The 25,926-nt window shown below is 58.0% G+C and overlaps 1 protein-coding gene across 2 annotated transcripts in view; it reads left to right on the top strand.

The window, feature by feature from the left end:
- Positions 1–25,926, top strand: part of PTPRN2 (protein tyrosine phosphatase receptor type N2) — a 689,751-nt gene that overhangs the window by 582,125 nt on the left and 81,700 nt on the right. For both annotated transcript variants that reach the window (XM_060021206.1, XM_060021207.1), the window contains exon 14: positions 18,312–18,506. In XM_060021206.1, the coding sequence (XP_059877189.1) occupies positions 18,312–18,506 (195 nt within the window). The remainder of the gene's footprint in view (positions 1–18,311; positions 18,507–25,926) is intronic.

Raw genomic sequence — 25,926 nt, 5'->3', positions numbered from 1 at the left:
GAGGGTTCCTGAAAAATCAGTGGGCTTTTCATAAATTGTTTCCAAACAGTGAGTAGTTTGCATTATTAGCTTCGAATGCAAACACGTTTAAACATTTTTTTTTTCTCTTCTCCCTTAAAATAGAGCTATCTCATAGACAGAGTCAGCATGTTAAAGGTTCTTAGTTAGTTTACACGCGTAAGTGTGTGATATTTTTGTTTGCTTTACCTATTGGAAAATCACATCTTTCTTAATAAACTCTTATTTTAACACTTAACAAGGTATCAATTTCACCAGGTAATCTATCAAAGTTTAATTTGCTCAAACTTGAAAGATTTGCGTATGCTAACTTGTAGAAGAACTGAAATCCATCTTTAAAGGTCATGTTTTAATGGAATTCCGCTGCCAAACTTTTCCCCTTTGTTTTAGTAAATGTTATTTTTGTCCTCTACATAGAGCAACATAATGTATTTGGATTAAGTCTGTATTTCCTGATCTGAAAAGCCAATTTCTTTACTTTTATTCCTGTTTTCCCCCAATTGGCATGTCACGTGACACGTATGTTGTCCGCACACGTGAGTGTGTATTTACACACGCGCGCTCCCCAAGGGCATCCGGCGGGCTTGTGAGGCGAGGCTACCAGCACATTCTGTGTTCTGTCACGTCGCTGTCCTACTTCTGTGCACGGGGATTGGGTAACACTGCGCAGAAACAAGCTGTTGGATGATTAGACGGCGTCCCCGCCTTTCTCTCCCCGAGTCTCTTTGAATGTTGAGTCCGTGTCTCTGAGGCTTTGATCCTCCCAGAGCGGCAGCCACTCCCCTTCCCCACGCAAGGGCACAGCCTCCCGCGGAATTGCCGGCGAGGCCTCTTTTGATGGTTTGTCTCCCAATGCCCGCAGGCTCCCTGGGAACCTGGGGGCCTTTGGAAGCGGACCCAGAGGAGAGGAGAGGAAGCGGTCGGGAGGCGCCCTGCAGAGAGCCGCCCGGGGCCCAGCCCCCTAGCTCCAGACTCTTCGGGAGACGACGGCCACGGTCCCCTCACCCCGACTCGGGCTGACGCACCTGGGAGCCCAGAGGCCCCCGTCCTCGCGCCTGAGAGCAAGGAGAGCCGGGCTGTCAAAGAGAGGGCAGGTCCCACGTCGGCTGTTCTCCTTGCCTTTGATTCAGGGGCCCTTCTAGGTGAATCTCCCCTGCTGGGTGTAGCACTTGGCACAGAAGCGTTTCCCAGTTGAGGTGGAAAACGGTGAACTCCTGGGGTATACTTGACCCACCACCAGTTTCCACCATAGCCCTTCCCACTTCAGTCAGCCGTGCGTCTTACGGTGCCCTGGCCTGGCTTTATGTTTAGATTCTCAGGTCAAAATACTTCTGTGTGCAGATTTCCAATAAGCAAAATCTGTCCTGCTTCAAACATGGAAGGTGCCCTGAGATGCTATGAAAGAGCAGTTCTTTCTGTGATGACCCAGTCGAGCCTGACAACTGGAACCTTTCAGGTTTTGCCTTTGCAGAAGTAGCTGGCGGTACCAACGTCCACAGGCAGAATTCACTCGAAACTTTCCCAATTCTGATCGGTTTTGCAAGGGGGTGTATTGTCAGGTAGAAGCCCGGCTGCTGAAGACGAGGCCCGGGGCCTTCCTGCCTCCGCAGCCCCCAGACAGGCCCGGGCTCCCCGTACTTTAAGTCACGCCATGCTCGTCAAGGCAGCCTTGTGAGAACCCAAGGAAAACTTGCTCACTTTTGGGGTGATGAGAGCAAAGGGACCTGTCCGCCTCGAGCGTTTCCGGGACCTGCTTTTCGTCTGTGTGTTCAGTGTCAGGGGATCAGGGCCAGGGCCAACAAGCTGTTCTGCAAACTCAGTCAAACCTTCCGGATCCCTTTCTACTCTGGGTCTGAACGTGTTTCTGGGAGACCTGAATGTGTAGCGTGTTTTGCTCATACATCTTAAATTTTCCAACATGTGGTTTCCAAAAGCAGCAACTCCATGCTCGTTCTCTGGTTTCTGTGCAACACGTTCCTCAAAAATAGCTCCTGAGATTTGGAAACAGATCTTCTAGGAGAGGCTGAGGTCTGGAAAGATTGCCAAAGAAATATCTAAACATGTAAAGAAAACATGTTGCCGTCCTGATATAGCAGCCACTTCCCTGATCAGACATTGATAATTAGATCAGACTTAATTGAAAATAACAGACCCCTCGGTGAGATATGTTGAAAATAAAAGACTGGAGCCTCTAATACAAAGATTTCTGAGGCCTGGGTTCTGCGGCTTCTTCTGGATCCTGCATTACTTACTCTGGTCTGTTTTCATTTTCCTGGTGTGTCAGCAGATCTGGATTTTACTCAAATAAGTGTTTCTCAAGGCTGGCCAGGAAGTTACGTCTGGGAAGCGGGGGCAGCAGGGGGGCTTATCCTCCCTCCTCTGTGTCCGGCGACCTTTCCCAGGTCCTCCCGTTTTGTTCTGTCACAGCCAAGGGAAGAAAGTGTGTCCGAGAGGGAGGTCTGGTTCTCACCGGCTGCTAGGTGGGGGGCAGTTTGGGGGGTGACGAGGGGAGGGGCATCCTTTTAATCGACTCCAATACGGGGAAGGTTCTAGTCTGCCTTACCCACTCGCTGTCAGAATCAGAGCACCCCTCCACCTTGCAGAAGCCAGAGGAGCAGCCCAGATGGTGCCCTGGGCCCAGGAAGACCCCCTGAGAGTCCCTGCCCTCCGCCCCCAGCTACAGGCTCCCTCCTAGCGATGCCCACGGAGGTGCTTCGAAAGCCGCCTGTGGCCACTGGTCCACACGGCGTGGCCGCTCCGGGCAAGCAGCGCTCATTGTACGCGTGGAGGAGTGGCCTGGGGTAGGCCGTGACCCTCCCCCGCCCCCGGATCTGAGGGCCCCGCCTTCCTCCTCGTGGGGGGAGACTTAGGAAGAGTCGGCAGCGTTCGTCTGCTCCGCTGATGATTTCATTTGCCGTAAACCCACGTGAAGCCCTGGTAAGCAGCACGTCCCAGAGTGACCAGGAGGCAGCTGGCACGGCGTGGGCATCAGTTGGCACGGCGTGGGCATCAAACACTGCAGGGTCACGGGGAGGAGCGCAAAGCCCGCGGCGGGTGGAGAAGGCATGGGGGCCCGCAAAGATGGCCCCCCGGGTGCATGGGGGGCGTGCCGGGCAGGAGGATGAGCTCAGACCCGGTGTCCTCGTGGCTGTGGCTGTGGACCCAGCAAGGGTGGACCTGTGGAGCAGGGCCTGGAAGCAGGAAAGCTGGGCGGGGCTGCAGGGACAGTGCGGGGCGGGTCTTCCTAGTCTCTTTCCCTGTTGCTACACTTTCCATTTTTTAAATTTCTTTCTCTCCCAATATTGAAGTTCGTTCAAGCCCATGCTCCCCTCCCGTGACATCGGCTGGAACTTGGGCCGAGCCCTCCTCTGAGCCCAGCTCTCCTCACCACAGGATGGGAAGGAAGGGGCTTTGCACTCTTCACTGGGCTCCTGAGGGTCAGAGAAGGTCGTGGAGGGGCCAGTGCATCTCACGTCTGAGTTCTGTTTAAGGGGCCTCTGTTCGTGGTGACAGTGGTTCTCAGGAGCGCCTGTCGGTGGGTGTGGGATTCGTCTCAGCTGCTCGGCTCTGGGCCCAGCCCTCCCAGCCCAAGTGTGCACTTACGACCTCCTCGCCTTTGCATGGGCTGCTTTCTCTCCATCAGGCCCTGGTCCAGAGATGCAGGCGCGTTTACTAAACGAAAACTTGGCACATACAGTCTGCAACGAAAGCCGTGTACCTCTAGGGAAAACCGGAGAGAAACCTGGAGATCTGGACTGTTCCAGGAAATCCAGTCATCGTGGGGAAGGCCAGGTGTGGAGACAGCGTTCCAGGGACTCTGTGGAGCACTTCTCCCCCGTCTGTCCAGGACCAGAGATCAGTCAAGTCATCAGTCCACTGTCTGGAGGGGAAGGTGGACCCGGGGTGCGAATTCGGGTCTAGGCCACCCTCAGTCAGAAGGAGCCCCCGCTCCCCGCCCCCCAGGCCTGCCCTAGTACGAGTGTCGCCCCTGCCCGGTTGAGGGGCGCAGCTTGGGCATCCCTTGGTGGGGGAGGTAGCCTGTGTGCAGCCAGGTGTCCCTGGAGACCTGCTGCCGTCGGATTCTCGCAGAGGGTGCCGAGCCATCCTGAAAGGTGGGCGTTGGGAGGAGAAGCCTGAAACAGTAAAGGGAAGTGTGAAAAATGGATTAAACGGGGATTTAGACCAAAATGGTAGGAGGGTGGGGAAGGAATTCTAGAAGGCAGGTAATCAGAGACCGAGGGTCACTGTAAGTGGGCAAGACGGTTCTCCGCGAAGTTTAACAGGCCCGGAACACCCGTCTCCCCTTCTGAGGGCTTGTCTCCCAACTTCTTTAGCTTCTGCTCACCCGTTTCCCCCGGGACGGCGTTTGTCCCCAGGAAGAGGTGAGGGCAGCTCCCCAGAGGCCTCTTCAACCAGAGCCCAGCTCTCTGCAGGCGGCGTCTGCAGACCACGGCCCGGGGCAGGCCGCTGACAGCAGAAGCCCACAGACCTGCCCGGTGCCTGCTACCGGAGGCTGGCCCAAGGGCACTCCACTCTCACGCATCCCCAGTGGGCACCATCCACTCTCAGGCGGACTCGATGGGTACCAGGGGACGTCTCTGTGCCGCGTAGCATCACCTGCAGTGAAATGCACTAGCCTGTCAAAACTGGCCAAGCCCAGCTCCTAGCACAGCACGGACCTGGCGTAAGAGAGGCTAAGAGATTACAGAAGGCGGTCAGAGGGGGAACGACGGCTCGGACCTTCAGAGGCAACAGGAGGCGCGGATGTCGAGGCAGGCAGGCAGGCTGGCTTCAGAGAGAGCACGTGCACAGCCCGGCCCAGGAGCCTCGGGCGGCGACAGCAGTTTCCGGGCGTCAGAGGAGGAACGTTTAGGGACCTGGGGGGGAGGACAACTCCAGCATGAGCCCCCGATGCAGGCCGTCTCTCCCACCCAGGGGTAGACTGGACGTCAGCATCACTTTCTCCCGAGGCCCCTTTGGTTTGGAGTCTCTGTGCCTCAGCCCCGTGACTGCCCCTCCCTTCTCCCCACCCCCGGCCGGCAGCTGCCCCGGCCTGGGTGTGGCCCCAAGAGCCTGCATCTGTGTCTGCAGCCCTGTTGGCGTGCGGGTCACCCTTGAGGAATGAACACCTCAGAGAGCCTTGGGGAGGCTGCGTGGCTGAACTTCGAACTCTTCCAGAAAGTGTCTTTTGCGGAATTTATTTCTTCCAATGATAGAGTCACAGTTTCTGAAACAATAGGGGCAGAAGAGAACTTTATTTCCCGTTGGAGTTTACAGGCAGGACCGGTTCACACTGGGTTAGGTGTGTGCTTCAGACAAGCAGCTCTGTGATGGGCCCCAGCGAGCCTGGGGTGGTCAGGGAGGGCTTCCCAGAGAAGGTGAGCGAGGGACTCAGAAGGAGAGAAATGGAGGCGGGGGTGCCTGGGAGAGGATGGAGCAAAGCCAGAAGGCTGGGCAACAAACAGACGTCTTCTTGGAGCTGAAGCCTGTGTTGAGGAGAGAGAGGCGATGGGGAAGCTTGAGCCCAGATCTGAGAGGGTCACGGACGAATGGAATAGAGGGAATTTCAGGAACCAGGCAGGGTTTGTCCGTGCCGCACGTGGGTCTGTGCAGCGGTCAGTCACTTTTTCAGGAACATCACAGTAACGGCGTCTGTGACATTAGAGAAGCTACGTAACAGTGTTTCTCTTCTCCACCTGATCAACTGTTCATAAACTTTGTTGCTCAAAATATTTAAAGTCCCCACTGGGGTTTTCTGCTTTGGAAGACTTGCTGATAATTAAAAATGGAATCTTGGTAGGTTATTTCTTTATTAGCAAGGGCAAGATTTTCATAAAGGTGATTTCCAATTAGGGAGGCGACAGTTGTGAAAAAGTATTCTCTTAAGATTTTTGGATGTAAAACATACTGCAACCAGCAAAATGAGGTGTCTGGGTAGGTTTGTGTGTGTCTGTGCTTGTGATTATTTGGAAAGTAGGAAAAGGAAGATTCACACATGATTACATCAGGAAGGAAGTCCAGGTGCTCTAACACGCACAGCTCTCTAGGGTGTTTGAGGGTTAGGGACGCGAAGCACAGGTTTCAACTTGGATCGACTTTGCGATGTTTAATCGCAAATCAGCGAGAGGAGTTTGTGTGACAGGTGCGGGATTATTAGCGCGCAGGGTGTTAGTGTCAATATGTAACTAGATGCAAATCATCCAATTAAAGTTTAAAATTTTGGATTTGCTCTATAGGTAAGCATTTTATCATTTTTTTCTAAAGACAGTGAAGCAGAAGAATAACCAACAAAGGAATATTTTTTAAATTACATCTTTCATAAGCCAGCGCAACACACACTTTAACTAGAACCCAAGAGGGTCTTGAGTGGGAGGAAATCAAATGCAGATTTGTTTGTAAAACAGTCATCAGTTGGCAGGGAGGTTACAGCTGGTTCACCTGCTTCAGGACTATCTTCCCCACCCTGGCCTCCCTTTCCTCCCCCACCTTCAAGAAGAAAAATACTGAGTTCAGTGACCACAGATTTGAAATTGAAACGTGAGGGAGAAAACTAGGGGGAAAAAATCTCAGATTCTTTGGTCGGTTGCTTTTGAACTGCCTCTTTTCTGACCTTGGACCCCGGGTTTCCCGGACAATAACTGTGAAATGGTGCATTTTTTCTTTTTTTTTTTTTGCGGTACGTGGGCCTCTCACCGCTGTGGCCTCTCCCGTTGCGGAGCACAGGCTCCGGACGCACAGGCTCAGCGGCCATGGCTCACGGGCCCAGCCACTCCGCGGCACGCGGGATCTTCCCGGACCGGGGCACGAACCCGTGTCCCCCGCATCGGCAGGCGGACTCCCAACCGCTGCGCCACCAGGGAAGCCCCAAATGGTGCGTCTTAATTCCGCCTGCTCCCCACCGCCCGCTCCTGCAGCCGCTGCCTCTGGAGGTGGATTTCCCAGGCACGTCTTGCGTCTACAGATTTCACATCAACTCAAGAGAGGCAGCAAAGCAGAGCTGGTGCCCTGCACGCGATGGCTCTTGTCCCCCGGCCAGCAGTGCCCCGAGCGTCCACTTGCTCCTGGATCCTCTCCCAGCCCCTCCTCCTGAGCCCCAGGACACCCCCATCGCTGGTTTTACTCGAGGGCCGTCGCCGACTCGGACTTGCTGTGGAAGTTCGGCACCTGTCCCCTCTTGGTGGTAGGTGACAGATTTTGCGGGCCTTAGAGGTCAGAGCCCTCATTTCACAGCTGGGAAAACTGAGATAAAACAGACTGAAAGTGACTTGCCCACAGTCACCAGCTCATCAGCGGTGCAGCCCCCAGACCCAGGTCTTCAGAGCTCTGTGCGTCGTGCTGCAGGATCGCCGTTCACAGCGGCTTCACGTGGAGCACCTGGGCCCCAGAATGGTGTGCGTTTGTTTCTGAGAAGCAGAGGCAGCTGCTTCCTACTCTCCGCCCCGCCTGGGCCCTGCCCTTTGCCTTAATGAGGCAGCGGCCGCAGAATGGGGAGCTGTGAATACCTTTTGTGCTCCTGGCTGGTCCGCATCGCCCCCGGACTCTCCCTTGTGTGCTTCTGTCTCAGAACCTTTGTGCAGACCGCGGCCCACACCCTGAAAGCCCTCCACCTGCTTTATTCTCCAGAGCATCCCATCTGTCCGCCAGCCTGGACCCTACACCCTCCGCCCGCCCCGCGTGGGCCCCTGCCGAGAACCCTTTCCGGTGCCTGGAATTACCCTTCACACCTGGAGGGCCTTTCGCATCAGGGGCTGAGACAGACCTGGGTTCAGAACTCGGCTTGTTCCTTACCCGGCGTGTCCTCCTGGAAGGCGAGGAAGTTTCCTGAAACGCCGGGTCGGTAGAATGAACACACCGCACCAGCAGGGACCTCTCAGTGCTCAATAAAAGCTAACTGACACGTGAATCTAAGGTATCGATATGAGAGGAGCTGGTTGGGGGAGGTGTTTAGAACTCTCACGAAAACCATCCCCCTTGATTTCCGGCGTCCGGAAGAGCGCGGGGCACAGGGAGCGTTGAGCTCGGAAGATGTGGACCAGAGTGACGATGGTGGTGATGACAGGTGATGAGGATTCAGTATTTTTTGCGCAAGAAGAAAACTAGGAAGGTGACAAAAGTCTCTCACAGAAAACAGCTGCTAATGCTCTCAGGCCACGTCAGGCCCAGGCTGCTGTGAAGAGGCGGGCGGTTTATTTCCACCTGACTTGGTTATTTTTAATCGTCTGAATATGAAACTGAAAAGCCGGTGCACACAGGTGGGGCCGCTCCAGGCCACCTTCACTCACAGAGGCCGAGCTGAGCCATGAGCTGTGAGGCATCTCTGACTTTGGGGACCCTGGAAGCACAGCTGTCTGGTGAGTCGTCCACCGCAGGAGTCCAGGTGTTTACTGTTTTATTTGTCTTACGGATGGCGGCCCTGCCAGGGGGCTTGGAGCTGGACCGGAGCCCTCCTGTGAGAGCTGGGGTCTTGCAGGGGTTGTGTGTCAGACACACTCTGCCCTGGGTCTCAGATTCCAACTTTCAGCCGAAGCGTCAGAGATCGTTACGGAATCCACGGTAACTACGGGCTGGGGAGGGGGAAGATGCTCGCTGGAGTCTGTGTTTTGGTTGTCACGGCTCTTTCCCGATTTCGCCCTGAGGTTGATCGGGGGCAGAGCAGACGCAGCGTGTCTCAGGTCTGAAAGGACAGACGGGCCTTAGGTGGGGTGCGGCGGCACCTGGTCCACAGTGGGCGCGTCCCATGCGTTCTGGAGGAAGTCCGTGCACTTAGTAACGCGCCTTCCAAGCCCCCTTCAGGCGACACGTCAGCTGCAGATTTCCTGACCGTGCACCCTGCGCCGTAAAGCTCTGGAGAACGAGAACACTCGGGCTGCCAGCTCGGGCTCACAGGTGACCTCCCAGCCCTGCCTGGTCCGAGCAGGAAGCCTCCGCCTCCAGCCGCGGGGCCTGATTCCAGCTCCGGCAGCATCTCGGCCGCCGCCCAGGGCTGGGGACCTGGTCCCCTAGGGGCTGCTGGCTGCAGGCGATGCCCACCAGTGAGCGAAGCCTCCCAGATCTGTGCCGGACGCCGAGGGAGGCAGAGAACAGGAAAGTGACCGCTGTCCTCAGTTTGGGGGGTGAGAGGCCGTCCACGTGGCGATGACTGCAGAGCAGGACAGGGCTGGGAGCGAGCACAGGGTGGCTGGGAGGGGCAGACGGGGTCGGGGTCCTGGGCCTGGCTTTGTGACGGTAGACTGTTCCGGATTTAGGAGCCAGCTGAACATCACGTTCACCTCTCTTAGTTGAAATGTGTCTATAACTTTTATTCTGAGAAGACATTTACAAGATGGGAACAGTTACTCGATGTCGCCCGGTAAACACTGCTGGCCGTGGAGCTGTCCTGGGCAGTTGACTGACGCCGTGGGACCTGGCACTTAACGCAGCTGCAGTCCGGCCAGAGGAGCCTGGGTTTGCGGCCGAAGCTGTCATCAGGGTGTCGGGGTGCGGGTGAGGGTGCCTCATCCCTAGTTAAAGGTCTGAATGAGCACCGCCCCACGGAGGCTCTGGAACCCGGCTCAGGGTCCACCGTGGAGAAGTGCTTCTCCCCTGCGTGTGCACACGGGTGTGTGAGCACGTGTGAGCGTGCTGTCCCGCCGCGGAAAGGTAAACGCTATCTGGGCATCACTGAGCAGCCTGGTGGAGGTGGTGAAGAGCGTCCCAGGACGGGTGGTGGCGACCTCGTGACACACGCCAGTGACGGTGAAGACGGGCTGAGTGCCGAGCGCCCCATCCTGGAAGCAGGATCTGGGCTGGGCTGGCCTAAGGACGGCCGCCCAGTGCACCTGCTGCGGCTCTGACCTCCGGGGCCGTGTCCTCTGCTTCTTGCCCAGAAATGGCCGTGTTCCCGTGGCCCCCAATCCCTTAGGAGGCGGCACCGGGACCCCAGGACCCCGGGGGGAGCCGTCCCAGGGCACAGAATATGCACCCGTGTTTACTCCCCAGACCAACACTGAGCAGGTGAGCTACTCGCAGTGAGAACGTTCACGTAAAATCCCTCCCCTAAACCGCTTCACGTGTCCCCGGTTCTGTGCTCACAGCCACCCCGCCGGCCTCGAAGACCAGGCCATTCCTTCCGTGTCACACTTGCTGTGCACTCACAGCTATTGGAGGAGAGCCGGCTGATCAGACAAGGCTTTGCTTTTCTTCCTACGCTTTTTCTTGACGACACGTTCCTGGCCCCTGACCATCCGGGATGTTCTGTCCCCTGCTTTCCCCCAGACGTTTCACTCAAGTTTAATCATATTCAGTGTAGAATTTGCTGTATTTTAAACACACCTTGTATGGGTTTTGTTTTACAAAAATAATGCCGTCTCTAAATTGAGCACAATATAAACACCACCTGTGCCCCACCCGAGGGGACTTGCCGGGGCCCGCCTCCTGCCTTGTGGGGCGTGGACCACAGTGCTTGCATTTACCGTCACCGCCGGCGTCTGTGTGACTGCTGTCTGTCGCAGCGGCTCTGTGGCCGCTGTTGGTGCCCTACGAGCTGGACTCAGGCCCCTCCCAGGGAGGCCGCTCCTTTTGAGCGTTTTCTCCATCTGGAGAGTAATTGCCCCCCCCCCCCGCGCACACCCCCTAATGAACCCATTTCGCTTTCTCCCCGGCTTTGTGCATCCTGCCTTGGTTTTGCCCTGTTACCACTAATTACGCTCCCCAAATAACCCTAAAAACCCGGCCGCCTTTGTGTGCGCACTCAGGCCGTCCACTGCTTTGTTCCCGTTGTTCCTTGAAAGGTACAAAGAAAGAGGTTTTTCTCAAGCCTGTGGAGTCCTGTCTGTCCTTTGGCAGAATCTGGGGATGGCGAGTCTTTCCTCTCAGAGTGAGTCCCACTCTCTGCAATTTCCCCCAGCAGATGAAGGTTCGAGAGATGAGACATTTGATGAGACGTTTGTTTGTCTCACACATTTGTTGTTATGTGTATGGGTGGATTTCTTCTGCCGGAGTCCTAGTCAGCCTACTTTGCAGATTGTGTTACAAAGACCCATAAGACACTTGGAGGCTCTGCAGACACGTCCCAGGGCCTGGGCTCCGTAGGTAACAGAGGAGCAGGCGGCTTCGCAGAAAATGATGACGGCACATCGGAACGTGCCGTGTGCTCCTGTTTTCTCAGCCCGCGTCCTCGTACCCTAAGGACTGCCTCTGAAAATGCGAAGCTCTCGGACCTGAACAGATCCTGCGCTGACTCTGCTCTGCGGACCTGCCCCCGCTCAGGGGTGGCCGGCAGGGCTGGCGTGTCCGCTGCGCTGGCTGGACCTCCGGGAAGCGCCCCCAGCGGCACCGAGATGGGCGAGTCACATTTTTTGATGGGGAGTCTGTGCTCCTGTCTCACCTTTCTTGACCAACGAGGCGCCATTTGGATATTTTAAGATAGCGGGGCACAGGCTTCACACGTTTATTTTGTGACTGAGCGTCTGAGTTTAGGGGGACTGTGAAAATGCTGTTCTTTTCTCCTTAGAAACTTCTAAACTCTGCTTTCCCCAGGAAGGGAGGGGAGAGATCCTTCTTGCTAAAGACAGCGGTCGGTTGGCAAACTGGGTCCCCACGGCCCTTGTGCCATGGAGCAGAGGGACAGCCCGAGTGGATCCGCGTCTTTCAGTTCTGGTGCCCCGGGAGCAGGACCTCACCTGGTGTCCCGACTCCCTTCCTGCACGCGGCTGCAGACGAGGAAGCTCGGCAGGGAGGCTGCGTCCAGCAGAAGGAAGGTGTGGATGGGGGCTGCATGCTGGCCTCATGCCCAGTGCTGTGTTAACAGCTTCACATGTTCGCTCGTGGAATCCTCCCCGCAGCCCTGTGCAGCCATCCCCACTCCACAGATTAGGAAACTGAGGCACTCAGGCAACTTGTCCAAAGTCACGCAGCTCCTAAGTGGCTGACCCGGGATTCAGACCCGGGTGACGTGGGCCCGAGTCCCTGCCTCGACCCGTGATGCACGGCGTGGACCAGGGTCTGTCTCGGGCGGCGTTCTCTCCCACTGGTGGATTTCATCTTCTCCCTGGGACTTGCTCCTAAGACACAGCTGGCCCTAGAGCAGCTGCTCCCCAAGCGTGGAGGCCCCGCCGTCGTTGGTGGCACAGACGTGGGCTCGGCAGCAGAGTCGCAGCATCTGCCCCGACTGTGTGAGCGTCCTCATCGGGAGCTGGGGATGACTTGCACCTGTCTTCCTCAGTGATTTTTCTCCACACCTGCGGGGGTCCAGCAGCCAGAAAGGCACAGCCACGCTGAGATGAGTCACCTCTGGCCCGAGGCCCCTCTTCAGAGACAGACATCCTGAAAACCGAAGCACCACGGCCCCCAAATAAGTGATTTCCCTTCTGCTGTCGGAAAACGACTTTCTTTCCATTCACACACACATCGGTTTTCTCTTTCCTGCTAAAGTGTAGGCACTGGATGAGAAAACAGACTTGGCCAAACTCCTGGTGGGAGTGGTTTGGGACCCGGGGCACCGGCTCACAGCCCGAGTGAGCGCTCGGGTGGGAGAGGCGCCCCATGTGTGCGGGTGCAGCCCAGAGGGTGTCCGGCTCTGTGCTCGCGGCTGGTGGTCCGCAGCGCTGGACGGGGGACACCCTGGGCGAAGAGCCGTTTGAAGGGAGCCCATGGATGGCTGGCTGACCCCACGTGTAGGTCTGCCTCTTGGTCATTGGGTGTGTGACTCACTCGCTACACGAGGATGTACTTGCGTTTATCAAGTCAAGGTCATCGAGCTAAATGCTCAGGATCATTTTTACGAAGGTAGTGCCGTCCTAGATCATAAGCAAAGCCATTTTTTAATTAAAGGCGAGTTAGTCCGGGTCTTAAACACCTGAAAAGAGTCTTTTCAATGGAGGGGCTGGAAGGTGCCGCACCTCTTTATCCAGCCAGGTAAAGACTCTTTGCCAAACTCTCCTCTGTGCTCAGGACGAGGCCCCGCGGAGGACGCGCTGCATCTGTGAAGTCGAAGGGAATTACGATTTTAGTGAATTCGCACCTTAGTTAGTACCTCGATGGGCTTGGTGTCATTTTGGGGTTTCCATGACCTAACCCGGGCGGTTGGTGTTCCGGGTGTGGATTCTGCCCTTCCCGCTTGCTGCCAGGATTATAAATTAGGAAAAGTTCACAACTTAAGTCTCCAGTTTCTTTCAGAGCAGGCTGTGTAGTCCATTTAGCGTTGTCAGTTACCTTTTGCTCAAATAAGGTGCCCTCCACGATGATCACGGCTCTGAACTTTAAACTGCCCCCACAGGGCATTACTTCCACGAGGCTGATCCGGTTGATGGTGGTGTTTGTCACTCGATGACATGAGTGTCCTGTCCTGTCGTGCGTGGCCCTTATCAGTAATAAACGCAGGCAGTAAGCTCGGGAAAGTGCTTTGACCTGATAGCAGTTCCCTGCGTGATGGGAACTTCAAATTACATTTAAAATAAATGTTTCAGCCCAGCCCGTGGCTCAAAGGGGTCAGTGGGGTCGTGCCTTCAACCTTGCCGTGTGGACTGCAGATGCCTTTTTAGGGAGAGATGATACTTTTAAGTGAAGAAGGAGGCTCACAGCGTCACCGTCTGGTCTGGGGAGGGGAGAGGCATGGAAGCAAGAGCTCCCTGGTAAACCCACGGCTGACGGCCCTCCTGAGGGGTCCAGATCTGCGGAGTGTGGGCTGAAACGTCCCCACAAAACCATAAACCTAAGGGATTTCAAAACCATCCAGTTAGTGTCCTGGCCAGACCATTACTAAGGCAGGTAGTAATGCTCTAAAAAGAAGTTCATTTTTCCTTAGAAATTTTAAAGCAATAGTGCAGAGCATGGACAAAATATAGAATTTCTGTTATTAATTTAGAAGCTATAATCAACATAAAGGACTAATTTAAAGGCCATGCAGTGACTCCCCCGGAGATTTCTGCTTCTCTTTGCATCGTGCCTGCCTCTCTGGGGACACCTAGAGAGTCCTGTGGCAGCGCGAGGAGGGTGACATGGCAGGAGTAGGGGAGGGTGCGTGTCCAGACGTGAGAGCTCAGGGCTCGGGGTCGGGCGGCGGCCACAGGGACACGGAGGGACTCTGCCTGGGACCAAGCAGAACAAGCCATGATTGAAGAGTCAACTGAGCCCCTTCCTCAGGCAGCAGGACTGGTGTGTCTCCTCCTGGGGGGCGTGATCACCAGACTTGCTCTCAGACTGAACCACTTTCGAGGGATCCCTGTTTCTGTCACAAACAGATAGGTCTGGCCTTCTTGTGTGAAGCTCCAGGGCAGCAGTGGAGGTGGACCTTGCCACCTTACGGTCCAGGCGTGTGCGTGGCCTGGCTCCCCCAGCCCTGTCGTTCTGAAGCCAGTGGCAGCTCTGGCCCTGCTCCGGCTCCCCAACGGCCGCTCGTGCAACAGCCTAATCTGAGCCAGACGTCGTTCAACCTGTGTCTCAGGTCAGGACGATGTGGCTCGGACCCCGGCCTCGCGGAGGGCGGCAGGCAGACCCCCGTGGGCGAGCTGAGCTGCAGGCTGAAGGGACCAGGAAAACTTCAGCCACAGCCACGAGCCACGCTGCCTCAGGCGCGGTGCAGGGAGATGCCAACCGCAGGTGAACGGTTCCCTCCGAGGTGTCCAGAGCCCATCAGCGCAGGTGGGCCTTGGGCCACACACACACGGCTTGCTTCCAACATCTTAATTCCAGAAACCCAAGCACATTAACGGGGGCAAAGCGAAGATGTGGGACGGGGGCACCAGCACTGCCGCCCCAGGGGTGACATGGGACGGTCCCGTCCCCCTGCTCCCCGACCTGCAGCCCCACCCACGGGGAAGCTCTTGCAGCCCCGCGGGCCCTAACCGCCCATATCCCAGCCTCCAGAGCTGTTTTTGTCCCTCCGGGTCCCCGCCCACGGCTCCACGCTGACCGGGGCTCCCGTCCTGACGCCTCCCTACCTCTTGTCACCGCTCAGCTCCGCTGGCCTGTGAGCCCCCGGAAGTCGGGCCCTGGTTGCATCTGGCCGGCGTACCCGGCATCCAGCGCAGTGTTGGACGCGTGGTTTGCTGAGGAGGTTAGCGACGAGGGCTGACAGTCACCCAGACACGTCTGCCGAGAGCTGCCAGGTTGGTGCCTCTCTGAGGCCCAGAGAGGTTTGGTGGTTTGCCCAAGGTCACACAGCCAGTAACAGCTGCAGCCAGGACTCAGGGTCAGGCATCGCCAAGACTCCAGGATGTGAGCATATGGGAGTCTCCCGGAAGCTAAGAAAGAATCGACGTGAAATGTCTTACCTTCTCATTGCAGCCTCTGGAGGAACAGGTGCACCCTGGGCCAGGTTCTAGGAGGAGCTGCCTCGCAGCCTGGGTGGCCTGGTGGGCGTGTCCCGGGCAGTTTTTTGGAGGCAGGGCCTCCCCTAATGTCTCCTCACGGCCCTCGGAACACACCTCTGCTGGTGGCTCACGGGAGGTTGGGGCACGGGGGCTGCTGTGCCCCAGGTGTGTCACACCCCCTCCCACCCAGCCACCGGGGCTGGACAGGACCCCCCCAGGCCTCCCAGGAGCAGTGCTTCCACCGTGGGGGTCCCACCACCGCCTGACCCTTCCAGAGACCCTGGCTTCACCACCTCTCAGGTAGTCCAGAGGTAGAAACGGGACTACGGTCGGTTGGAGGTCAGGCGTCCCACCTCAGCAGGTGTACCTATCTTTATTTGCAGATGGAAGCACGTGCTGAAGGCCTGACGCACCCCCCCACCCCCCCGGGGTCCCTGCGCAGCCCGGGAACCTCCCCTGTGCACAGGCAAGGCACCGTCACCCGGGCTGCCAGCCTCCGGGCTCCTCTCTCCAGTCCAGGCCCCGATGTCCAGCATTGTTTGCTGTTGGAAATGGGGGTGACGGGTTTTTCTTGGATCTTTGCTGCAGCTTTTATTTTTAAAAAACAAAGACCCACAAGGGGAATCCGCTCTCAGCAGCAGCGGGAAGAGTGCTGGGCCTGAGTCACAGGTTCAGTCCCCGGGGACCACCGGGCGCCTGTGAGGCCTTCACCGAGCCTGCAAGTCAGTCTAATCATCTACCAGATGAGGAGGCCTGAGCGGACGCTCTGTGGGCACCTCCACCTCGAAAATTCCTGCTTCCTTTAGAAATACCTTTGAACTCGCCAAGCCGTCGAGAATTTGTTCTGGTTTAAAGAGTTATTCTTATCTTCACTGCACCAGTACCTCTACCGTTGCACTGATTGACTATGGGACCTCGTGGCGGGCACCGCACCGGGCATCTCACACACATGAACCCTTTTCATCTTCTGTGCTGTCCTGTTCCTTCCATTTTTAAGTGACAGCACTCAGGCTTGGGGGCCTTGAGCGCCTGACCCAGGTTCACCCCGCCCAGGGCACTCCACTCTCCACGGGGACCGGAGAGGGACGGGGATCCAGGCCTGGCCGTCACTCTTCATCCCTGGCACCTCCACGGGCAGACACCCAGCTGCTCCAATGTTTTGCTTTTCAGAAGGTGAATCGCAGACATCTCACGTCTTCGCCAGAGGAGCCGGTTCTTGGAGGACGTTTTCTGAGCTCTCTCAGCCTGAGCTCTTCGGGCCTGTTCTTCTGGGTGAACTAAAGGAAGCCACAGAAATTACTGCAGAAGCATTTTTTGGTGGGCACTCCCAGAATCAAGTAACGTTCCACATGCGGAAGCGGGGAATCAGTGAGACGCGGACTTGGTTCCTAGTGTCATCTGCCTTATTACAATCACCCGACGTGTCTGGGTTTCTTTTTGTTTTTAAGACTCTGAGGAAACGTGGGTGGAATTTCAAACATTTGTTGTTTAGAAGCCGTGTGAAATTCCTGAGCCCTGGGCAGGGAGACCCCACCCTCACCGCTGGCCCTGTTTTCTTCTAGTTCGTCTCTTCCGCCGCCTCCTCCAGGTGCCCACACTGATCCCCGTCGCCAGGTGCTCTAGCGGGGCTGGGGGTTCACATCCAGCCGGCCCCCCTCAAAGTGCCTGAGCCGTCCTCCGACCTGGGGAGGAGCCGGCACCGCGTCCCCGGGGAGAGCGAGACCTCAGCGGCCTCACGACGACCCTTAGTGCCCAGTAAGCGGCAGCCGCGTGAGAGGACAGGAAGCGGGGACCAGCCCGTGGCCGAGGCCGTGCCCGCGGGAGTTGAGAGGCCTGTGGCACGCGGCGCTGGTTGGGCGAGCGGGCTGCGGCCCCCTGATGGCACCAGGTGAAAAGCAAGGGGCGTGTGGGGCCTCAGACCTCCAACGAGTCCTTTCGCCCCTGAGCAAGCTTTCAACTCTTGGGCTCAGATGCTCAAACTTCTTGACGTCGTTTTGTTCGACGGCTCGGGTGACGGTGACGTGTTCACTGGGCAGAGGCTGGGAGTCCCCGAATCGTGACTGTTGAATTCTCCCCAGGGCGCTTGGTCGCTCAGAAGTGGGGGGAGCAGGGCGCCCGGCTGAGTCTCCCGGGGGCTGCGTGGCGGCCGAGACCCGAGTCTGGCGGCTGCAGGGCCACAGGCACGGAGGGGCCTCCCCGGCCAGCTGGTCACGCGTCCCTGTACGAGGCAGCCCGAGACTCCGTACTGACCCAGCCGAGCTCTGTCGGGTGGGGGGCTCGTCCGTCAGCGCGAGCCCCGTGTCTGGGGTCCGCGCAGGGGGCCGCGTTCCCCATCCGCCCGGCACTTTCCCTGTCGTCTGCGCTTCTCTGGATTCCCTCCCGTGTGGGCTTTCCAGTCGGAGCGATGTTTTGAGAACAAGGAGAACCAAACAGAGGGTTTTTTCTGCAAACATCCTGAGCCTGGTACCCTTTTCTGTATTTCAGTCCACAGTGTAAACTCCCTTCCCTCCCGCCTGGGCCCACGTTCTGATAAGGAAGGGGCCTGAGTTAGTGCGCGTGACACGCCATTCTGAGGGTCCAGGGAGGCCGGAGTTGGCCCAGCGGCCCCTTCTGAATCTGTGCGTGTCTATCTGTGTGTGTCTGTGTATCTGTTTATGTCTGTGTGTGTCTATGTGTGTCTCTGTGTACGTGTGTGTGTATCTGCGTGTGTCTGTAGCGTATCTATCTGTGTGTCTCCGTGTGGCGTGTATGTATCTGTGTGTATCTATGTGTGTATATCTGCGTGTGTCTATAGCGTATCTATCTGTGTGTCTCTGTGTGGTGTGTATCTGTGTACATCTGTGTGTATATCTGTGTCGGATGTGTGTGTGTCTACTGCGTATGTGCCCGTGTGTGTCTCTGTGTGGTGTGTGTACATCTGTGCGTGGTCACGGGTGGATCCCGTCGGCCCTGGCCCTGGTAACGCAGGTAGGGAGGCTCTGACCGGCGCCCGCTGTCTTGCAGGAGCTGTGCCGGCAGCGCATGGCCGCGCGCCCGTCCGAGCGCCCGGAGACCGCGCACACGTCCCGCGTCAGCAGCGTGTCCTCCCAGTTCAGTGACGGGCCAATGCCCAGCCCCTCCGCGCGGGGCAGCACCTCGTCCTGGTCGGAGGAGCCCGTGCAGCCCAACATGGACATCTCCACCGGCCACATGGTCCTGGTAAGGCCTGCGCCCTCTGCGCGGGGTTGGGAGGGAGTGCCCGTGAGAGGCTTGGGGGCCCAGCTCCCTAGCATGCGGCCCAAGGCGGCAGGAGGAGGGCACCCCATGTCCAGCCCCTCTGCCCAGGGCCCCCCGAGGGAGCGTCGTCCCGGCTCTGCACAGAACCCTCGCCCCCCCCCCCCGGAAATGCGCACGGGTGAGCGCCGACCGTGTGCACCCGACTCCAGACTCAGTCGTCTCCTCCCTCCAGCCCCCAGCTCACTGAGCAGCCTTCGGTGAACGCATGTCGCTCACAGGCTGCTTCTCGTTAAACGTGACGTGGGCGGGGTCAGCTGCTTCGTGCGCCCTTCAGAGGCCCTGTCCGGTGCAGAAGCCTCCTGGCAGGGAGCCCCCTCCCCGGGATGAACCCGCCCCCTGCCCATCCTGGAGCACGTGGTGCGTGATTACTGCCCAAGTTTTATTAAGAGGGTTTGTTCACAACTCAGCGCTTCTTGCTGTGTGGACGAGTGCTGATGGCTGCGTGGACACCGCCCTCCCAGGTCTCCAGGCCACAGGCCTCTCTCTCCCCGTTCAGTTACCGTCACACTGGCCGTAGTCTCTCCTGCTGGGGATGGGGCTTCGGGTGACGAAGGGCAGAGCCTGAGTCACTAACCCCCGGAGCATCCGGGCTCTCGTGGATCAGGGGAGAGTTTCCACTGCACAGCTAACTTCCCAGGAAGGGGAAGGGACTGGGAAGGCCAGTGTCTTGGTCCCTTCTGGCGGCTTGAACAGACACTTAATGAACTCTCTGTCTGGAGGCTGGAAGGCTAAGATGGAGGCCCAGCGGGTCTGGGGTCTGGTGGGAGCCCGAGTCCTGGCTCACAGACGGCAGCTTCTCGCCATGTCCTCACGTGTGGGAGGGGCAGCGAGCTCTGTGGGGTCTCATTAGGGCCCTGACCCCGTCATGAGGGCCCTACCTCGTGACACCATCACCTTGGGGGTTAGGATTCCACACGAGAATGTGGGAGGACACAGACAGTCACCCCAGAGCAGCTGGGAAACCACGTTTGCACTGAAGAGCCTCAGTGTGGAGCCTGGAGGTGGGTCTGGGGACGCCCCCAGGACGTTGGGGGGTGGAGACGCCCACTCCAGGGATGTCCGATCCGGGGGCGGGAGGCACAGGTGCCAGACGTGGGGACTGAGGGGCACCTCAGAGCAGAGATAACAGACGAGGGGAGCCGGAGTCGAAAGGTTCAGCGCAGCCGATCAGTGCGGCTGAGCTGACGCCTCCCTCTGCCTCCTCCCCACGCGGACGTGGACGGAGGGCCTGGGCTGGGAGCACGCGGCGCCCCCAAGGCTCCACCGTGGTCGCGTGCGGCTGGGGCCTGAGTCCCAGGGTTCGCGGTTTCCGGAGGAGACGGCGCATCGCTCAGGTCGCAGACGTGTGCTGCCGTCCTACTGTGCGCCCACAGCCAGGAACTTAGAACCTCTGCTCCGGACAGTTATGTTAGTTTAGAGCCGACTTTTTAGAGAACGTTTCAACGTGCGTCGCTTTTAGAAAAGGAAACTCCACCAATCAGTCAGATTTCTGATGAGATCCGGCGTTGGGGCCAGCACACAGCCAGGAGCGTTTGTCTGACAGGTTGGGGGCGGCGAGATGCGTCTCGAGGGCCTTCATCACATTCTGGTGTCTTCCTATGTCAAGACGACTGAGCGACAGCTCGACGGTATCTCGCCTCCAAACGGGACGCGAACACATTGTCGTTTTCGTCGTAAACCGTGTTTTGTGGTACCCGTGTGGGATGGCAGATGTGACAGGGAGCCTGGTGGTGGCCTCTCAGCTGAAGTCCCCGCGCTACAGAGCTGACCCGCCGTCCGCAGGCCACCCCGCGGCCGAGCCTAACGCGAGGCGTCCCCCGGGCGATGGCGGCGACAGTTTCCAAACCCCCGTCCACCGCCGACCAACCCAGAAACCTGAGGGCGTTTGGCCGCCGCCCGGACTCAAGGCTGCTTCTTGTTAACCGACCGACGCTTCATCTGAATTGGGGTCACCGGCTACTCCTCCCGACCCTGAGTGGGGAGCAGGTGCCGGGCACCGGGGAGGGGGTCCAGCTCAGCCACGGGGACCCCACCGTGCACGCCCCAGCGTCCGGCCCTCACGCCCCAGTCCTGTTTTCTGCCCTCTCACCCACTTACAGAGGGGCTTTCTCGGCCCCACCGTGGTCTTCGGCCCCCCGTACGGGACCCCGAGGTGTGGAGACGTGGCAGAAGGGAGCCCCACTTGGCATTTTTACACCTTCTCATCCACGAAAGCAAGTAAAATGGCTCGTCTTTTAGGCTCCGAAACGGCTGCCCTTTCTCACGGGAAAGGCCATGGGACACATTCAACCAGACCAGAGCCACGTTCACAGGGCCTGTCTTGTCACTGGCACGTGGATGCTGGCTTCCCATCTGCAAGGGCTACAGCGAAGCCGCCTGTGCCGGACCTCAGGACACACGGGAGCCCCGACCTCCCGGCTCATGAAGGCCACAGGGAGACCGGCGTGTGGTGCTCAGCCACCGGCCCTCCGTCAGGACCGTCCCGGTCGCCAGACGGCCGCCACGGCCGTCTCCCTGAAGCACGCGCTGAGGTCTCAGAGGCCCCGAGGTAGGTTATGCGAAGTCCAGGCAAGTCCCAGGAACCCACCGTCCCTGACGCTTAGCTGCTCTCGTGAACGTGACACAGATGTGACATTTCAAATTAAAGACGTGGTGGGACCAACCGCCAAGCTACTCACGTTTGGACAACTGGGTGGAAGCGAGGAGTAGCTCAGAGGCCAGTGTGCAGAACTGGAACGTTCTCCTCGGCAGAGGTTGGAGGTGCCTTGGGAGGAACGAGCGGCGTAGGAAGCCGAGAAGCCAGATCCTGACCTGTCGCTGGAGGGCTGTCGGGGGCTGGCCTGGGAGGCGCCCTGAGCCCCGAGCGCCTTCCCCCGCTCGCCATCGCTCCGCCCACTGCAGTGTGATGTTGGTGTACGCGCTGTGGCTTCGCGCTGGGAGCCGTGGTTCAGGACTCTCGGAACAGACGCTTCTCCTAGGGGTGAGCAGAATTCGCCCTCCCCTGGAAAGGAGGCAGGGCTTTCCGTGGAAGAACGAAGGTCTCCGGCTGGCGGGAGGTCGCAGGCCGCTGTGCAGATGACAAAGCCACTGCCGCCAGCCCAGCTGCTCCGGGCGGTCTTCGCGGCGGAGGAGGCCGAGCGTAGCTGAACTGCAGGGAGGGACCTAATTACCGCTGAGCCAGGGGTCCCAGCAGGTGGAGGAGACACAGAGGAAGGGGCCAGGGAAGCAGGTGTTGACTGAGGCCGAGAGGCACTGAGGTCTCAGGGACACGAGTGTCGGCCGGTGCCGGGAAGTGGGGAGGGGAGGTCCTGGCAGCTGCCCGGTGGACACATGGGAAGGGGCAGGGCCGGCCGTCGAGAGCCCCTCCTCCCAGGAGCCACGTCCTCCTACCGAGACCAGCACGGCCTCCGAGCTGCCGGGGCCCAAGGGGTCAGTCTGGAGGTGGGAGCATGCCGCTGAAGGCACGGACGCTGCGGCCCAGAAACTGGGGTGAAGCTGGAAGCTCAGCTGTTTCCTGGTCCCACGTCCCCGACAAATCCTTCGACCTCCGTTTTCTCATCCCCAGGACGGGCTTAGTAACAGCGCCTCCTTCGAGGTCCCTGTGAGGGTTAAACGAGACAGAGTGTGAGATGCTGCACCTGTGGAACCTACAGTTGTAATGATGAAGGCTGAAAGGATCGTGGCCAAAAAATGGAACCAGTTCTCCTTTGATGAAACTAAGGGGAAAAGGGCCTCCACAGGGAAAATGTCACATGCCCTGGAAACTGCAGCCCCGGGCACACGGTGACGGTGCTTTGGGGGCATTTGCAAGCCCAGGAAGGGGGTGCCCGGGAGGCTGTGCCTGACAGGCTCCCCGAGCCATGCGGCGCCCAGGCCTGGGGCGAGGTAGGAGCCCCCGGACGTTTGCAGAAGGAACGACGGCACCGGGAGAGGAGGGAGACGGGAAGGGAAACACCCTCAGCTGTGAACCTGGTCGGCTTCTGAAGACACGTTTTCCAAGGCAACGTGGCCAGGCCTGAGCAGGCTCAGAGCAGAGCTCTGGAAACAGGTGGCCTCGTTCCAGGGACTCCCTGGAATTATTGTCAACACCGTTGTGTTTTGCATAAGCTGAGTGGTGGGACTCAGCTTCATGAGAACCGCCGTCCGTCCTTTTGAAAGGTAAAGGATCACGTTTGAACCTGTCCTTCGAAAAGACCTGTTTCCAGAGCACATTTGTTTCCAGAGGCTGGCGTGGCAGCATGGCAGCTTTGTGGGTGGTGGCAAGAGCAGGTGTCCGTCCTGGTTCCTGGTTCCTCGGAAGCCAGCCGCTGGTCACAGGGGCAGTGCGCGGCACGCAGCTGTGTAGACGGAGGGGCCACGCCTTCATCCAAGTTGAAGGCGAGGGTATGGACTGGATCTTGCAAAGTACGATACAACAGGAATGAGCGTCACGGAGCGTTTACGTAACAGCACTGTCCTAAGAAACCGTGAGGTAGGAACTGGTTTCAGCCCATTTCACAGATGAAGACAAGAAAACCAAGAGCAGTGATGTAAACACCTGAAAAATGGGAAGTTACCACATTGCAAAACGTGACCAAGCCGCCCCATCGTCACAGAAGGGAGGAAACTTACGGAAGCAGAAGGGTTGGGTGACAGACAGCTGCCCTGGCCCTGCGAGGGGTGAAGGATGCCGTGTCCACAAAGGAGACAGGCTACCTCCGACCTCACAGCCCAACCCGCAGGGCTCGTGGCCTCTCCACGGTGTCCGCCTCCTGCGCTCCTTGATCGGTGGACATTTGCGCTGAGTGGACGCTCTCGTTTTATCTGGCGTCAGCCTCCTTAGCTGGTACTTTTATACCCATGGGTATAGTGAGTTAAATGCTTAACCAGGAAGCAACGTGTCTTTCCAGAGGCCGAGGGTCTGTTTCGAGGGGGGGGGGCGACCCCATTTTCTTCGTCTTTAAATCAGCACCTATGTTCCTAAGAGTGTCGCCCAGGGTCCTTGCCGTGCACCCTGGTCCTGCTCTCTGTGACCCGAATGTGCGTCTGAGACTCAGCTGGCCACTGTCCTCATGGTGAGGGTGACGGGGCCACTGAGAAGTTGACGCAGTGGCCGGGCTTCCTCCGGCCATGTGCCTGCTCGAGGGTGTCAGGTCCAGCTGAGCCGGGGTCTGCCTGCTGCCATAGGACCCACGTCCAGGCACCCGGAGCTCTGAGGCCGTGGCTCCCGCCCGCAGTGCTGCTCTCCGTGGCCTGCGCTTGGAGGAGTGCAAACTCGCATGGAAGCTGTTTCCTGCCATGTGAACCCTGCCTGAGTCTGAGACAGAAGCCGTCCTGGGAGTAAAATGGCTCAAATGCATCAAACGCTATGCTCTCGGCCGCCAGCCCTCCCAGAACTTTGGGGATGGCCACGGGAAACCTTACAGGCCAGCCACGCAGGGCATGTGGTCAGAGGTCCAGGGCTGCACTGACTGTCCAGAGCAGGGAGACGGGGCAGGAGGTGATGGAGTCAAGGCCAGAGGAAGGTGCGTCCGCTCGGGTGGGCTGCTGCCGGGGTCGTGCGGTGAACCCGAGTCCCACTCCCGTAGAATTGATCTGACCCCCGGTGGCGGCCTCGGCAGGCCTCGGGCAGGCCCTAACCCAGAGTTCCCGCGTCGGAGTGGCTTGGGGCTTTTCTAGAGCCCCCTGTGTCGTGCATTTCCTCACCCCGGGCACTACGTCTGCAACCCGGAAACACCTGCCCTCGAGGTGAGCTTGGGGGCCAGAACCGCTCGGCACCCACTTCAGACTCTGCTGACGGCCCCCCAGGTTCCAGGAGGACCCAGCTGCTCAGACAGGACAGTTGCGTGTGTGTGTGTGTGTGTGTGTGTGTGGTGCCCAGCGTGTGCCTGGCACACAGCAGGCGTTTAATCAGTCCTCGGGACCCTTCCTCTGCCTCCTTGGAGTTCTCGGGTGGCCGCCCATCTTCATCGTCACGGGAGGGTGGTCATCCAGCAATCCCCAAATCGAGAGCAGCAACTAGCTCTGCATCCTGCATCTTCGTAAACCAAGTTTACAGTGACCTACATTGACCATTCTCTCAGCATTTTCCTGTCGTTTGAGTCCCAGCCACCCAGGTTCCAGGACTGTGTTTTGTGTTTGTGTTCATGGAAACATTTTAATAACGACCTGCACAGCTGGTGGGAAGGTAGGCCGTGGAGAGCTTGTCCTCCGTCCATGTGACGACTTCTGGGATCCCAGCCCTCCCCGACAGGCAACACTGTCACCGGGAACCACACACTGTCCCTCATGTGACGCTGTGTCTAGGAGACAGCTCCACGTGAGTGTGTGTGACTCTGCTTATCTTAACGGTCTATATTATTCTGTTGTTCAACGTGCAGTCACTTATTTATCGTATGGTAGTAAAGGTCATGTAGGCAATTTTCAAACTTGGCCACCGCAGCATCACAGCAAGTGTAAAAATAACTGTGGGCTGAATTTCTGGAAGAACCTAGGTCTTGAGAGGCACTGCCAAGCTTCCCGCCAGAACGTTTGACTAATCGATGCTCCCACCAGCTGTGCAGAAAATGGCCCTGTACCCCCAGACCCTCCTGAGGCCCGGGTACTGGCCAGCTTTGATCTTCCACTGGTGAGTGGAAACGCTATTTCAAGGTAGTTTAGTTTACATTTCTCTAGCCGTGTGTGACTTGTCATAATTTGGGGAGCCATTTATTGTTCCTTCCAAGAATGGTTTTTGAAGTGTCCCACGGGGACGCCCACCCCGCGGGTAGGATTCTCCGTGTTCCACGGCACCAACCACGGATGCCAGCGCGAATTTACTAACTTGGTGTCGGAATGAAACTAGTTCACTCTTGTCCGTCTTCTGTGCCCGTTTATTAGTCCACACGTGAGAGTCAGCCGTGGACTCGGAGAGCTGACCTGCAGCCCCTCCTGAGGGCCCTGGCCGCTGGGGTGCGGCCTGTGTTGCGGGGCTGTGATCGTGTCTGCTGCCCACACTCGGCCGGCCCCTCGGCGCCAGGGCTCCTCTGGCATCTGCCACGTCAGTGACTCTTGACAGTTTGGTGTTGACACAAGGCAGCGAGTACCGTTTCCACTGCCCAGTCTTGGGGGGTGCGGAACTACTTATTATATTTTTGGTGAGGGATGTAACTTGCCGTGTTATTTTTAAAAATCTGATTTATCGTTTAAAGTGCTAGAATGATGCTAGAATGGTTTCCTTGCCTGTTAGACCTTCTGCTGGTGAGAAGATAGGGTCAGATAGAGTGGGATCAAGCATCCGGTTGGTATTTGTTGAATTAGATGGAATAACCAAACACTAGACTTGGTAGCAAGTCTGTGAGTTAATGTTTCTGAGGGGAAACAA

This window comes from Delphinus delphis, chromosome 9 (genome assembly GCF_949987515.2).
Source record: "Delphinus delphis chromosome 9, mDelDel1.2, whole genome shotgun sequence".
NCBI lineage: Eukaryota > Metazoa > Chordata > Mammalia > Artiodactyla > Delphinidae > Delphinus > Delphinus delphis.
This window is presented reverse-complemented; position numbering and strand designations above follow the sequence as displayed.